Genomic DNA, 17088 nt, shown 5'->3' on the forward strand with positions numbered 1-17088 from the left:
AGATATCAAAGTAGAAACCAAGCCCTTCTCTTTCTCACTGTAGGTCCCTATTTCCAGGGTCTTGTCTAACCAAAAACAACTGTGACACAGGCTGACCTCCCTTTCTGCAAAAGTGAAAATAACTCAGATATAATTATATGTATCAGTATTATGTGGTGGCACCCACCATAACAATATTATATATCATGTCCTCTTCATTACTCCTAAGGTTTTGCTGTCTCTATATCACTCCCTTTTGAATGGATTATATTTTCCCCGGTGTTTTTCAAGTTCTTCCACTTCTAAAGAAAGCTTTAGAACTTTAAAATTTACCTTTGAACTTTTTTATCATTGCATTGTCCACTTCACAAATTCTCTCCTATAGTGGCACAATGTCTATCCAACTAACACTGGCAGGACAGAAGAAATTGTAAGAGACAACAATTTTACATTTGGTAATACAGACTTGTGTATCCACCCAGGGACATTTGTATATGTACCTAAGAAAAATTCTCATATTCCCCCCACTGATGGGAAAAATGCAGTTCCAGAAAACAACCAAATTTTATTCTCCATAGTCTTGTGCTGCAAGAAGCTTAGACAGGATCCCACAGGGTTGGAGACTGGAGCAGTTTCCAAGTATTTATTGTTTAACCATCACTGCACCTTGTGGAGTACTCAAGAAAGGTTCCCTTTTAACTTATGTGGAAACAGACTGGCTAACTGGCCAGTTTTTAGGTCAGTGAAGGAGTCAGGTCTGAAGTCTCAAAAATATTTACAGCACCAGATCCTCTGTCCCAAGATGATGGTAATGATGCTTCCTCATGTCATTACATTTCTGCTACTGTGCCTCTCCCAGCTGTATTCTGACACTACTGCTGAAATTGAACAGAAATCTCCTGCTAATATGGAACAGCTCCTCGACCGTCCTTGTTGCAGGAAAGATGATTTAAGAGACAAGTTTATTCCCAAACCAACCAAAACCTCGAGGATTAGGTAAAAGAACTTGTGTTCTGGCAGAAAGAAAAACAATTTCAGAAGTGTACTGGTAGTTTCCAGGCTGAAAGGCTCCATACCATACTGTGTGTCTAATTTAAGATATAAAAAATAAAAATAAATAAAGCTTTGATAAGAGCTAAGCAAAAAAGATGGGAAAGGATGGAATGTTTACAATGTCAAAGTGTGAGCACCTAAAGTAGGTTCTGAATATCTTTCTCTAACTTGAATTTCCTTTTGAAGGGCAAAAGAAAAAGTCTGACATTTGAGACTATACTGGGATTTTTTAAAAATGCAATTCAGTTTGCCCAAAAATGTGCAGAAAAAGAAGTACAGCTAATCTGTGTATTAACTTCACTTATGTAAAACAACAAAATTCCAAGTTACAAAAGTGGTGTTAATTCTTGAAACTGCTTTTCAAATTATTATAAATAAGGTTAAAGCTATATTTTGGCATTAGAAACTCTGAAATCTATTTTTTTCAGGGTCTTTATAGGAAAGCATAGAAACAATATTGCTTTCCTGTTAGTGGCCCAAACTTCCTAGTCAGCACTTTGGATGAGTTGGTTATAAAATATTTTGTTATAAAAGAATTACTATTTTTTTTTTTAAACCCTTGGAAAATACATGTGTCAAGTACATTAAAAAACTACATGGTTCCATGGAAATGCATCACATGCCTAAAAATAAGAACAGCCCACAAGCAACAGAGTCTGAGGATCAGAGGTGAGATTCCATGCGAGACAGAAAAGGCTAAAAAAAGAATTCTAGTATTTTTCCACTCAAAGTGAAAAAAAAAATAATACAAAGTTTAAATTATAGTACTCATTGGATTTTTTGCATTCTGCATTCTGCATTTCTCTCAGATAATTTTTTAATTTTTAAAGTCACGTTAATTACTCTAATTTTTAAGTCATGTTAATCATTGAATACCTATGCCTTAATTCAACATTACAGATCAGAATAGCACATTAATGGTGGCAACTGAAATACCTTTAGAGTTCAAGCATTTGTTGGGAACTAAACTTAAACTATCAGTCCAATGGTGAAGATAAACATGCCTTGCATGTTTCCCTGCCACATCAAGATACTTTTCTGCAAATACTTTTGAAGAAGCAACACCTTAATTATCAGAACAGGAAGACATCCCCAACAACTCTTCTTCTTTGACTGAAGAACAAGAATGAATTGATCATATCAGAGCAGACAGTGCTGAGTTTGGTGTGAAAGGGAACATTAAGATCATTGTACACTCAGTACTTTCATCACCAGGTGTCAGTCGTGTTCATTTATGAGGAGAAAAGAACTTCTGAACGCCTTCTATCACAATTCCCCCAGAAGAGTACACCAAGATGAAGCCAAAGAATTTATAACATTGATAGAAAGCACTTCTGCCTTGTCAAGGAGGGATCATGTGTATCATGATATTAAAATACAGCCTCTTTAATCCTGGAGGTGTGTCCGGTTACTCATCCACATTTTGCCCGAGTTTTTTAATGGTTTCAGCCATACCTTACAGTATCTTACACGAAGCACAGACACACATATCAACACTTCAGCACGTAGAACAAGGGGAAAGATGCCCTGCTGTCCATGCCCCTCCATGCACCTGTCCAGTTCCCTTGCCAGCATTGGAAAGCAAGGTTTGGTTAAAGGAAGTCTCTCATGAATTTTCATTGTTGAGAAGACCTTGATGTTAAAAGGAAAAGAAGTACCATCTCCACGTGGTCAGCAGCTGTCTCATTGACTCTTCCAGTCTGGCATAACTTAATGCATTTTATACTGTTGATAGAGCCTGATTAGTCCCACCCAACTCTCGGTAAAATATTGCCATGTGGCTTCTATGGGAGCATCTTAAGCCTGACATCCTTTCTGATAAAGTGCACTGCATTAGTTAACTCCTTCATGCTCTGGTAAGAAACACTAGGTGTTACTTTCCCCCACCAGTCTTACTTCTGTGGAAAACAGAAACAGAAACGTGGCACATAAACAATAGTTGTTGCACATTTTTGTTGCAGAAAGAAAAGGGTTTTCTCCATTATACAAGTGCCAAAGATGTTACATGTTTTACAACAGCAAGAAAAAAAAAATCCAGGTATATTTCAACTTCCTACAAATATGCACCCGTCCAGACATTGCATGCTTATCCATTTTCAGAAGGGCAACAAATTGAGAACACAAAAAAACCTTTATTAAGCATAAAAAGTACATATTCCGTCATCACTACTCAAACTCCTTCTCAGCATCTGGGACATTTGATGCATCTTCCTGTATCTGCTATAGCTCAAGGAAGAAGGGATTGTCAAATGACAAGTGTCTAGAGTTAGAGCAGGGCTCTTGGTGGGTTATTTTCCTTTAAGCTTTTTTTTTTTTTTTTTAAAGTTATGTAAACAATTCAGAGTGAAACCTGTACAAGCAGAGTTTTATCTATCATTTGTACACCTAAAGTTAAATAAAAACCAATTGCAGCAATACAAAAAGCTATATAAAAAAGTATTCAGATGCATGATATATCAGAAAAAATGCAGGACACCGTAAGTCAGTATGTCTTAAAAGTTAGATCATACTGGAAATTCTCTGTAAATATCTTTAGGGCTCAACATGAACAACATTTAAAATTACTTGGTTCCACTAAAGAACTGTACAGTTGCATCTATTTTAACTTCATTAAACATGAATATATTAGAGCAATAGATGGATTAAAAGGAATAAGAAAAGTTTACTCAAGTTTAACATTTCAAGCTGCCTATTTGATAGAGTAACTAGACAGAGGTAGATGTCCAATATTAGTGTCCAAGCTATTCTAGCAAGACCATTTAGCTACCCTGACAAGCTTTTACATTCAATGCCAATGCAAAAAGGCTTCCCAGATGAAAGATGTCATTCAAAAAGCCATGTCTTCCAGAAAACCTATGTTACTGATGGATCTAGTTTCAATCATACTACTATAGACCATGCTATAGAAGACTATGTAAGAAGAAATCATTTACCAGGCCACTGTAAGGACACAGCTGACCAAGCACTAGAGCTCATGAAGTTATTTTAACAAAAGTGAAATTAATGTATTAATTTCTTATGCTTATTTCAGAAGCTGAACCATTGCTACCTATCTGGCCCATAACTAGTCAAAATAAGATTGCAGGGTACCACGACGGCGGATGTCACACGTCCAGCAATGGAAACCACCTCCCAGGGAGTTGGCGTGACGAATATTCACTTTAATTGTAGAAATGCCTGCAAGAAACACAGGTTGCATACTTTAAAAATCTCAAATTCATGTGATAAAGCTTAGATCAGTACATTAGATAATGCTTTATCAGATCATATGACTACATGCAAGTACAGAAAGTATCCTATTCATTTAAGAATTTACTTTCCCAGTTCTAGGCAGAGAACAAGTTAGGAATATAGATGGCTTATTTATTCCAGCAAAACCCTCAGGAATATACAGATCCTGGAGCACAGCTGGTGTTTGATGTGTTATGATGTGCTAGTAATAAAATAAATTTTTTTTTAAAAAATAGTTATCAGTTGTTGGGGGTGTGTGAAGAATTAGCTGAAATTCTGCTACAGAATTCCAGGGCACATTTACATAAACCTGTGTAAGCATTTATGGTTCAGAAGACACAATGTGCTCTTTCAAGTGCATTTCAAGAAAAGAAGCATTCAAAGTACAGAGCTCTGAGTCCCTCTTTTTCTGAAGGGGAAAGAGGCTGTTATACTTACTACCTAGGTTAAGCTGCTTCCCACTTCCTGTGGCTCAAATTTATACTTAGTCCTGACACATGGACTAGGATCAGAACTTTTATGTTATGAAGTTTGCCTTTTAGCTTGCTTCTTTCAGGAACTTCTTTCAGGTACTTTCAGGAGCTCAGAAACAGCTCAGTAGAACTGATCATCTAGGTCAATAATAGGTTTGTTCCCAGTGGATCCATATCAGTCCTAGGAACTTACAGACTACAGTTTATTTAGTTTATTTAAACTGTGAATGGTATGTCAAGATTAGCATCAGTAGCCTTATTTTTAAGAGTTTTCAAGCATTTATGAATTCTCAGCTCCTTGCTCATGCAGAGAATTAAAACAACCTAAGAATGAAAAGTTAAGTGGTTCACTAGAGGTTGTACAGCCGCTCTTTAGAAGCGGATTAAGCATGAGATTGCATGGTTCTCACCTGCAATCACCTCAGATTTGATGGAAGCTTCAGTAAGTGCACTCACATCCATGGTACCAACCCTTCTTCTAAGTTCACAGTTGCTATCTTCCACCTTTGGATCATTCTCCATAATCTTTCCTTCCTTAAAGGAGGGGTTTTTTTTATCCTGGGGAGCATTATCTTTCACTCTGCAACAGAATGATCCCTTCACTTCCCTTGACTTCTCATCTATCCACCCATTTTCTTTCTACTCTGTCAATGTTTGCATCACCATGCATTTACCCTGCAGCAACAGTCCTGGCTGTAGCACCAAGCAATCTGGCCACCCTCCTATTAATCAGCTACAAGACAAGTAGATCTACCTACATCTTCCCCACCCAGCATGATGGGAGCAGTTGGATTAATTGCCTGAGTTCAGATTTTTGAATTTTTTTTTTTTTTCAGTGAGCTGTGCATAGTATGACTTTCAGATTTTATTTTAAATTACAGTTCTCCAGCCACTGCATATCTAAAGGAATTCAACCCAATAATGATGTCACATCTAACAGGACTAAGAATCTCCATAAAGGAGCAGAAATACTGGGTTAAGTGGTCTTAATTTGATAGTTTAGAGTACAATTAGTTTGGAACTAAAAAAAATCTGGAAGCATTTTGACAATGAAGGACAGCCAGCCTTACATCACTCGGCCATATGCACACTCAACCTCCCCAAAACAGATTTGACCTCCAAACTGAACAGACAGTTTAGCATTTAAAAAGCTCATTCAAAAGCATGCTAGCAGTAACTTCAATTGCTGCTCATACATTTATTTGCTGCAGGTTGAACAGGGCATAAGATATAAGAAGCCCATATTTGTATGACTGGAGTATTCAGGAGAGGAACCACTGAATGATTCTTACTTGCTAATCCAATTGTTTGAGTACCTTTTCCAGTGCTGCCTTTGTTGACTACTCTAAGTGAAACCTCCCTTCATCCTGATGTGTATGGCTGGTATTACAAGCATTTCTTTTTAAATATATTTTGAAAATGCATTAAGACATACCCAGATTTTCAAACATCTTCTGAGTCGATGTCTCATTGGCATCCACCATCACACGTTTCTCATCCAGCATTAAGACATTCATGGAGAGCCATTTAGAAGACATCCAGAGGGGGTGATCTAAACACAGGAGAATGAACTGTACCAGTGTTGCCCCATATTAACTCTCTTAAGTGTACTCTTGGAATTCTTAGAAAAGAAAGTGAATATACCATCTGGAATGAGTGGCACGGGGGGACGAACCACAGTCCAGCCTGCTTTCTTGAAGAGCTCAATCTGAAAGAGCAATTGGATTAGATTCTAAACAGGGTTCTTAAAATAGCACATTATGTCCCTCAATGTATGCCACATTTTCTCAGATTACTTCAATATACATGACATCCCCTTCCTTCTCTTCAGTACTCTTCCCCTCATTCAAGTTCCATCTACAAGCCCAGTTTTCATACAAGCATCTTCTGAAAGTCTTTTCAAACTTTGTGTACAACTAATTTTTTTCTACTAATTTTATATATGCTAGGTGTCCTAAGATATGTTAAAGAGAAAAAGCAACACGTGCAGTTTGGAGTCTGTTAAGTAAAGGTATTAGTAGCAGCACATTAAATTCTGTATTTTTTTAAATTATATTTTCCCTTGTGACTGTAAAAGCCATTGACATTAACTACACAGCCATTTACAGAAACAAACCACCAACAGTAGCACATAAAATTACATTTTCATCATGCTTCATAAGGAACTTAATATGTAGTTTATTTAACAAAGGGAACAAATAAAAGTATCTTTGGCAATATTTTATGTCCCCAACAATAACACAAGTTAAAAATAAAAGGAAGATAATTTGGCCAAGGAGAATCAACTTTTCAACCTCATTGTCCAAATACCTGGAAGAGCTCTTTATTCAAGTGTCACCACGAGGTAGAGCTCCAGTTCTAGAAACTCAATAACGAGCCTGGCCTGTCAGGATTTTAGAGAAAAGACCTCTTTCACTTGTACCTCCTCCCCCTTTTCCTAGTCATCCAGAACTGCCAAATAAGTCTTCTATGAAAGCAAGCAGCATCTGCATCTATCTTTCCATCTACACAGGCAGCAGCTTTCCATGAAAAAATACCAGAATGTGGTTTTAACACAAGGAGACCAAGGGCCTCTTTTTTTCAGGTAAACTAAAGAAAAACGGGTGAAGGGAAAAGGAGGGGAAAATTAATTTTTGAGATTATTCTCATAATAGATATTACAAGAGGCAGTAATTGAACGTGACCAATTTGCACTGAAGCCAGTTGCTGCAAAGAGAGTAATGTTGCCTCTAAGAGCTATGTGGGGCCATGGTTCCATAATTTCTGCTGCACACAGCTCACTCTGTATTGGCTCAGCTATTCCCACGTAGCTGTAGTTTCTGAAGTCATGGGAATCCTCACACCTAATCCAGCTGAGTGCTTTTCAAACACAAAACACTTCTACCCCTTCTACATTCTTACCTGATGGCAGGGACGGTCTGGGTTAGAGAGCACAAGACCAGGTCCAATGATATTAAAAGTGGCATCAATGTGCATAGGGTTAGGATCCTTAAAGGATATTGTATGCACTCTATAGTCTGGTGCAAGATGTCGCCTCATCCATTCAATGCCCATGTAATTTGTAACCTGAAAACAGGACAAAGTTTCACCAGAGTAGGCTACAAACTGCATCCAGGCTTAGTTTGTTTAAGGTTTTACTTAAATAAATAGTTAAAGTAAAAATACTAGAAGTTTGTGGCTTAGCTGTAAGACAGTCTCAGCCATTCTGTGAATAGCAACTTCTCTTGTCACCGTTCTTATTCCAATGCTTCCAATGCTTCTTATTCCAATTCAGGAATTTAAAAATACAAGTATCAATCATTAAAGTAGATACCAAAACTATTGGAAGAAACCTCCGTTTACCTGGCTCCTTTGTACAAAGATATCTCTTCCAGCTCTAATGAAGTCAGCAGCATCAAAGCATGGTTCAAATTCAGTAGTTACAAATTTTCCCTGAGCAGCCAGCTTATGCCTATCTTCAACAGAGCGAATTGGATAATCCTAGTTATTAAAATTTTAAAATAAAATAAAATAAGATTAATAACTTCAGGTTGGAGATGGTAAGGAAAACTTTTCAAACTATTTGCTACTGACGTGTATTTTGAAATAAAAATGTTTAGACTGATAGGTAATATATTCCTTGGAACTGGTTTGGTTTACTTGTTACTAGAACATAAAAAGCATAAATGTGTAAGCTTAAGTAAAGGTTTTAAGTACATTCAAGAACAGGCAACAAGGTAAGAGACAACAGCTATACCAAGATGTTAATCACTCTTTAGAGCCACTGTCTCTAATATTCCAGCTTCTGAATCAAAATTTTTCATTATCAGTGCTGTTTAACTACCAGCACAAGAGATCACTCAGCAACAGAAATACTGGCATGCAAGCAATTTGCAAGTATGCAAGTCCACAAAAGTGGACTCCCTACTTCTTCCACCTTTAAAAATAGAACAATACTTCAAACTAGAAAGTACATCTTCAGGAATTTAAATAGATTTAAGAATGAAACAACATAAATAATAACAAATGAGATATCAAAAAAATAGCACAAACAAAAACTACTGTGGTAAGGAGATTCTATGGTTCAAAACAGACTCTGGAAGTTTTCTAGTCCTGACAGATTACTCTATGGTAACTGTTTAAGGAAGTCTTCTTTGCATCATTAATAAGATGTCACTGTTCCCAGAAAAATACAATCATTCCACAACCAGTTTTACTGCACTTTTAGAGATGATTTTACCAAGGTCCTAATGTATTTGAGAGCCTATAGGAAACCACAAATATTGTCCGAGTCAAAATTATTACAGAAAACAAAAAACAAAAACAAAAACAAAAAACAAACAAAAACACTATTTATACAACTTTCCAAATATTAATCATAATGCAAAACAAAGCTTCCAAGTTTTTTTCTGTGAAAAAATATACATTTTTTCCCCACCTTCTTGATACACTCAGGACATATGGACATTCTCAGGGAATCTTACTTCTTGAAAGTCATCTTCGTAATGTCTTTCTAGCATTCCTTCCTCTTTAGTAATGCTGAGTTACAGCCAGTAATCAAAACAAGTCAAAGCAGACTTGAATTCAATAGACACCACTTCCTGGTTCTTATTCCCTAATTGCATACACTCAGTTTTATCTGGAAAGGCTACAGAATATTTGTATAACTAGAAAGCCCACAGATTTCCAGAGCTGTTCTGTTGTTTTTCACCCAGTTTTGTGAAACCTAGATATCAGGTTGAAACTATCAACAAAATTCTGTATAATCCAAACTTGAAGTTCTGAAGCAAAATGAAAACAATACCTGATCATAGAGGTCATCTGCCATTGTGGGTTTGGGGGCAGTTGTCCATTTAGCACCAGCGTTGAAATAATCTTTGATTAGTTGTCTGTATGCTCTGTACTCAAAGAACCGAGCACGCCAAGCCATAGGTGCTTCAATAATCTCATTGCCCACCACCAGCAGGATGTCTCTAGGCATGGCAGCATACATACCTGAAAGGAAAAACACCCCTAACCTGTGAGAAAAATCTGCTTTTCTCAGCTCTTTAGCTTATTCATTTTTTCACCCTCCTTTTTACCATTTCTTCTATCCAAAAGAATGACAAAAAGCATCTTTAGCTAAGTCGGGAAACCAGTGCATAATTTGAGGTCATTACATTCTTCAGTAATGTTTTCAAACTGACATTTTTTTTAAATATTTTCAGCTTTTGCTACAAATTCTCATCGTAACAAGTTCATGCCTAAATGAAAACCATCCACAAACCAAGTGTTCACTTTGTAATCTGGTTAAAGGTAATTAACTAGACAAATGCTTAGGAATTACTCTGACCACTTTAAAAGGTTATGATGGGCAGAAGGTTTTCCAAGGGGACCTAATTTCTTTATTTGCCAGTCTTTTAAAAAGTAACAGCACTGAAGAGAAATTTGATAGAACACAGAACTAGTACAGAAAGTAGTCCCATTAGACTTTACATTATTATTATCTGCACGCTAATGAATCTGAATTCCACTAGAACAGCTTAGGAACACATTTGATGTGAAAAGAGCCTGGACACTACACGTGATGCAAAGCTGAGTGTGAGCCTGTGCTCTCACTGCAAATAACCAAAGCCACAAGATGATGTACAAAGAGGAATATAGCCAGTAGGTAAAAAGACATTCAGAGTTCCATGACACTAGTGAGGATCCTTCTGGCAAACTGTTTCCAGTTTTTGCCTCCATAGTTTAAGACAGATCCAGCTCTAGGATCCAGCAAAGGGCTATCAAGACAGGCAGGGCAGCCTTGCAGTACATGGCCTGGGAAAAGAAGTGGAGGGATCTCAGCTTATTTCAAGTGACAAGTATAGAAGACAAAGCAGCAACAGCTTACAGCTACTTTCAGGGCCATTAAACATGACAGCTGAACACTTTTTGGTAGTGGCAGTGATAACAGCAAGGAAATCTGGCAATACATACTGGTGTGGAAAGTTCAAGTTAGGCATTAGGAACTAAAGATCTTTCTTTAAAGAATCCATGCAGCACTGAAAGAGGTCAGCAAACCAGGTAGTAGAATCTCCATCCCTGGGGATTTTTCAAGTCATACCTACACAAAGCCATCACTGAACTCATATAGCACTGGCAATAGTCCTGCTCCAAGCAAGAGGGTTGACTAGATGACATCCAGAATGCATCAGAAAAGGCATGAACAGACAAAGCTTTCAGCAATGGAAGATCATTTACCTGTAGACTCAAAATCAGGTGTTTTATACTTCACAGACCAGTCAATTGGATCAGGTCTCTTGACAGTCACACCTTCTCTTTTCAAAATATTGCACATCTCTTCAATTTCAGCAATAGCTTTTTTCAAGTGGTCTTTAGGGAAACTCTGGCCTCCAAATTTCTGATAAAAACTCCAATACTTTTCATATGTGTTGGCCTAAAAGGAAAGAACACATGACAAGGAATAAGCATTGGTTATTTTTTAAGAGTGAAATAGAGGCACAAGACAGTTTTCAATGTTCAAGGTTTCTTGTTTTTCTTTCACTGACTTCCCATGTTTTGTGTTAATGACCCTGACATTGTAGTGTGTCTTATATTTGATTCCTGTGATATTTTGAAGAGTTACTAAGAATTGTTATTGTCCTGCTGATTCTTCTCAAATAAAGGGGTGGGAGGTGTGAAGGAGGGGGAAGAAAAGAGAAGGAGAAGAAAAAGCAGAAATGCTTCAGATAAATCATTTATACCTGGTTGAGAATCCCTATCCTGGTAGCACTCTGCTATCTTAATTTTTTATCTTTACTACTTTTCTTTACCCACTTCATTGGCAAGGTTTCACTCAAATGTTTTATGATGTACACGTGTCCAATCATTAAACTTATCTAAGTGTAGGTGTTGGACTAGTTGTGAATGGTTGATGTCTTCACAAACACATCCAGTAACAAAGTGAAGTTTCAGCTGTATGTGCTAAGCAGGCTCATTGAGCTAGCATGTAGCTTCAGCACTGATAACAGAATACACATGTGGCATGATGCCCATGCAAAAAGTTTCCTGAGGAAGAAAGAAAAAAAAGGGAAAAACATTCTGGAACGTGGAGAACTATGTACAAATTTCATTCCCAACTGTAAGTTTAGCTTAACTTTTAGATGGGATTTTCAGGATTCAGGATTTTTCATTTCCTCCTATTTTTGGCTACAGATGGATTAGTATTTTATATTACTTGTTTCTACTGATGGAGATATTATAAATAACAATAATTATTTCTGAAGTCTCTTCCTCTCTTTAGCCATAACCCCACAGAAAGACTGATTCATCAAACCACAGATGAAAACTAAGAGACTGCATTACACTTCAGTATTTAGTGGTTTGTATTGCCAATTAGCAATGAAAGGTTTGGTCCTTATTATACTAGACCTGTACAAACACACCAAACACAATAGACTCTGCTAATTCATAAGGCTAGGAAACATCTTTAAATGAAAACAACCTTGAGCTCATCTCCAAAACACATACATCCGTAGTCACCTTGTTAAAACCTCATTTTATACTGTCACAGAGGTGACATCAGGAATTCTAAAGCCATCTGAAGTACAGGTAACATGCTTTGTTGGTGAGAAGGTACCATACTTCAGGTACAGCAGCAGTGCAGAAATGCAAGATACTCAGTACACCTGTCAGGCTTGGATTAAAGCAAGTACATTCACAGGCCTAAATCCTCTGCTCCTGAAATCCCGTGATCGTCTGCTAAAGAATTAATTCAAAATTATATCCTAGTTCTCATGGTTAAGAAAATCCAGACATACAATCATACAAAACAAATTATGCATCTTCTGTTCAGTGTACCTCTGACAGTACTCCATTCAAATGTATAAGCTGTGAAGCCAGCAGTTCTGATGGCCCCCTGCTAATACTAACATGACAGAGCAATTAGGGCACATGCAGCTCTTCTGACACAACAGCAGGAGGGGTCAGGAGCTGGTGAGCCAGTGGTCAGGTCTTCCTGCTACCAGAGTCCTGCTCATTTAGGCATCACGAGTAACAGCCATGGGTTGCAGGAGAACCCGCCCTAACACACTTGAGGTTAAGTTCGGACACTGCAGTCCTGACCACCTCCTGAAAAAGCCATGTTCTGGACAAAACTAATGCAGTTATGTTCCTTTTGTGCTAGAACTGTCAGTGAGCCCTAAGCATGCAAGGCTATTCATCTCTAGGTGTGTGTGTTCTCCTTTAAGAACCTCCATGCTATATACCCTGTGCTCTACTATTTCTGGACGCTTGCCCTCATGCTAGGAAAGCAAGACAGAAAGAAGAGAAAATTTAACTTTTTTTACATGCTTAACATCTAGAGAGAGAGAAGAGGCAAAGGCATGCTGCTCCTCTACTACTCAAGCTTCTTCCCACCCTTCCTAAAGGGAAAACCCTCTGGTAAAGTTACTGTTGCAGAGTCTACAGCAAAATTTAAGACAAAGGCAGAGAAAACTAGAGGAAACCACATCTCACCTGGCATGCTCTACTACTATTACCTGGCATGGCCTAGTACCCTTTAGACTTCCCAGTTTACATAAAGCTACAGCTTGCTTTAACCCCGAGTTGTAGATTTTTGAATTGCAGAGGTGATGCTTGGACATTCCTGACTGAGCTTCTGGTATCACATAAAACAAAGTGAACCTCCGGCCCATTTTATTGGTTATGGCTTAATAGGCAGAAGAACCAGGCTAGATGTATGGCCAAAATGTCAAAATTCAGCAAGTTAGAGATTTGAAAGAACAATTTTTCTAATCTTAAAGCAAGCCCTTGGTGATTAGAGAGCAGAATCTTGCCTCATTTAATGTTGCAATGTAAAAAAGTTAAACATTTTTTCCCCTTACTCTTTCTGTACGTTTATTATGGCAGTACACAAATGCACATATGTAGATCTGTATATTAGAAATGCCAGTCATCATTCAGTTCTTATTCTGCAGCTGCTAGAATGCCCTTGAAGTGTCTGAAACAGCGTTCTGGAGGCTGGCAACTGAGCTTCAGCTTTCAAGGAGTAAATACAAATCATAATTAAGCCAGTGGAAAAGTTTTCATTGCACTCACTGGAGCCAAGATACCATGTCAAACCTCAAACGATTACTCTTCTACCTGGGCATTAGAACTACCAAGCTGCAATAATTTATTCACAATCCTCTAACAATCTTACCCAAAATTATAACCCAGCTTCCCAAGGAAAACACACAAATGTACAAGGGCCTAGGGAAAAAGAAATCTTCTTTACAAGTACATCCTATATGGCCTCTAAACTACAGATTTCAGCATTTTAAACATGTTTTTGTTTGCCATTTGTTTCCCTCAGATCAGAATAATCCCTTTTCCTTTTTAACAGAGGTCTTCTAAACATTTTCGTCAAAATGTCCTTTAAAATATTACTAAGGTCTCTTCAGCAGAAGTAGTGTCCAGACCACTTTGCTGTGATAGCCACATATTAAGTGCTGCCTTGGAGGTTGTACTGTACTGTGACACTGGAAGAGAACAACTGAAGCTCATCCCCAGCAACACAGGTAACAACAGATACTGAGTAACTATAAAGTCCAGGTGAATTATGCAATAAAAATTTGGAGCAAATCCATTGTTTGAGTGTTCCTGTTCTAAAATACAACATTTCAGAGAACCAAGAAATGTGAATTTGTTTACATTCTTGTAGTTCTAGGCACAGAAAAATGCTGAATAACAGGAGCATGTATTTCTGTATAAAACTCCCTGTAGTACATATGAGTTCCAATAAACTATTTAAAAGCTATTTAAACAAAATGGTCCTGATAGTCTACAGCTACAGTACTCATCTTTCTCAGAGTCTTAAGTAGAAAACTACACTTTTTTTTTCAGGTAGTTCTGAGTTCAATTTAACTTTTATCAGTTAAAGCTGCTAATTCAATTTAAAGCATAAAGAAAAAACATAGTAAAATGTGTATATATGAAGGGTATAGACATATAGCAGTGTATATATTAAAAATGCACTATTTCCTATTTAAGGCTGTGTTTGATTGTTTACCTTAACCTCCACAGAAAATGGTGGGACACAAGCATTTTCAGCTCTTCCCACAATGACCTCTTCCAGTGGGTCCCATTCATTGTATGAGCAAACAGGACAGTCCTTCGGCACAGCGCTAGTGGCCTTGTCATCAGCAGCACAGGTGTTCTGGGAAGCTGTAGCTGCCTGGGTGCTCTGGAAAGATCGCTGCACCCACCCGGTAAAGACTCTTCCAAGCTTAAAATAAAAACAAGAACGAAAATTAGGCTTCCCTTGCAAAATGCAAAAAGCCATGGTTCAGACCACAAGTGCCTTATCTGTAGTCCCAAAGCAAAGCATGTCAGAGCATTAATAGAAACACAGTTTGTTACAGCCATTCTAATTTATTCACTGCCTACGAGATGCTTAAAGAACAATCTGCCTTTCAAAACACACTCGGCTTAGAAGCGTAGCGACATTGGGGCTCAGCACTGACAGCGGCGGAGTCACTGAACTTTGTGCTGCTGAACTGGGAGCATGCCCGGGTGAGCCTCAGCCTAGGCAGCCTGTAGCCGCCCCTCACCCGCTCGTCACCTCTCGGGGAGCCCCCCCAACACCTGCGCCCGTGCAGGGGCCGCAGACGGAACCTCCTCTTGCCAGCGCAGTCTCAACCCCAGCCCCCCGAGCCCGGCGGCGGATCTGCGCGGCACCAACCCGGGAGCCGATGTAATGTGCCGCTTCGGCTCCCCGACTTCCCCCGCGCAAGCACCGCACTCGCAGCATCTCCGCTGACAGAACCGCGTACAACAGCTCAGCTCAACTCAGCTCCGCACCACTCCGCGCACACCCCCCGGCAGCGCCAATTCGCCCTTCCCCCGGCCCCCGCGTTTATAGCGTCCCGCCACGCCCATTGACGGGGGGCGTGGGGAGGCACGGAGCCCAGGCTGGGGGCTGCTGCACGTCTTCGTCTCGCCTTTATTATTTTTGGTTCTGCCTTTATCAGCCGTGCAGTGCCCGTACATTCCTTCAGGCTACGCTTCACTACCCAGCGCTAGTACAGGGGGACGTGGCTGTGCACAGGAGTGATACTTAACACCACCTCTGTTAGATGGCAGGAAGACAGACCTAGCTAGAGGAGGAAAAAGGTAAACATCACGAGTATTAACATGTATTAAAACATAAGCTACAGTCCTAGAATGTAACAGCTACAGCTTAAAAATGCCTTAGATCCAGAAGTAAGCAAGTTTGATTCTACCAGGTAGTTAAACCTGCTTTATCCTCTTTCACATGACTGCAGAACTTTCTTTTAATTCACTCATCATAGTTTGTTAGGACTTATTTCTAACACAACTGCCCCAAACAGTATTCTTGCACCTAAAAGGATACAAGTATATTCTTTTTAGTTTCAAAAAGGGCTTTCTTGATGTTATTTAATTCCTCTTAATTCCACTTATTCCTCTTAATTCCACTTTTTTTTTCATCTATTTAATTAAAACAAGCAAACAAAACAAACACACGCACACCCATAAACCTAAGCTTATTCTAGTTCTGCTCAAATGCTTGTTATTTGATTCAGTTTATTTTGCTAAGGTCACTCTACTCACATTGGCCTTCCAAAAAAATTAATGATTGGCTCATAGCTAAATCCAAAGGTCTTGCTTTTTTCTGTCCTTCTCAACTTATCAGCTAGTTTTGGACCTTTGGATTATTCTTTATCAACTCAGTTTACATACTTCTGACTGCACAGTATTTCTCTTCCTACTTATTGCATACATTTGATGCTTTATAGGGTCCCTAAAATTGTCCTCGACACCATTATAATGAGCTTTGTGCTGAATGCTCTACCATTTTTTTATTTTTCCAATGGACTACATTTTTTCCAGGGAAAACATTCTTTCCCATATCTTACAGGTCTGTTTCTTCCTTTCTTAGAGGTAGTTCCTCCTGGACATAAGCCAATCTTGACAAGTACAATCAAAGCAGAAATTCTTCCCAGTCTTAACAGGCACATTTATGGTCTGGCCTTGAAACCTTTACTCATAGTAAATAGCATTTTTCTTCCAGCCTTCCTTAAGTACCAGTCATCTGAACCACAGATTTCCTTCATAGGCCTTGGTACTTGCAATGCTATCAAGGCACTAACAATCTAAAATGCACTCTAGTGGCAGCCCTATGCTTCTTCTGTCACTTGACCATCTTCTGGGTCACTTGAAAAAAAATCTCATTTGTCTTCCTAAAGCAGTCACTTACTCATATTTCTCTGCTTACATCACTTCATTCCTTAACACCCAATACATACTTCATACGCTTCACATTCATGGTATATGGAAATATCTCTCTGGCATAAAAATGAGTCTCTTGCTCTTTGTATACTGGGTAGCTTTCCATATCTTCTTCTACAGG

At 38.6% G+C, this 17088-nt stretch overlaps 1 protein-coding gene across 1 annotated transcript; it reads right to left on the reverse strand.

Annotated features, from left to right (window-relative positions):
• Nucleotides 1-3092: 3092 nt before the first annotated feature.
• GATM (glycine amidinotransferase) lies at nucleotides 3093-15611 on the reverse strand. The gene is made up of 9 exons (XM_071754441.1): nucleotides 15400-15611; nucleotides 14728-14943; nucleotides 10938-11133; nucleotides 9520-9710; nucleotides 8079-8216; nucleotides 7638-7802; nucleotides 6381-6444; nucleotides 6172-6288; nucleotides 3093-4209 (listed from the first exon to the last, which is right to left on the reverse strand). The coding sequence occupies exons 1-9, from the start codon at nucleotides 15466-15468 to the stop codon at nucleotides 4097-4099; spliced, it is 1269 nt and encodes a 422-aa protein (XP_071610542.1). The 5' UTR covers nucleotides 15469-15611; the 3' UTR covers nucleotides 3093-4096.
• Nucleotides 15612-17088: the final 1477 nt, after the last annotated feature.

Source organism: Heliangelus exortis, chromosome 11, assembly GCF_036169615.1.
Source record: "Heliangelus exortis chromosome 11, bHelExo1.hap1, whole genome shotgun sequence".
Taxonomy (NCBI): Eukaryota; Metazoa; Chordata; class Aves; order Apodiformes; family Trochilidae; genus Heliangelus; species Heliangelus exortis.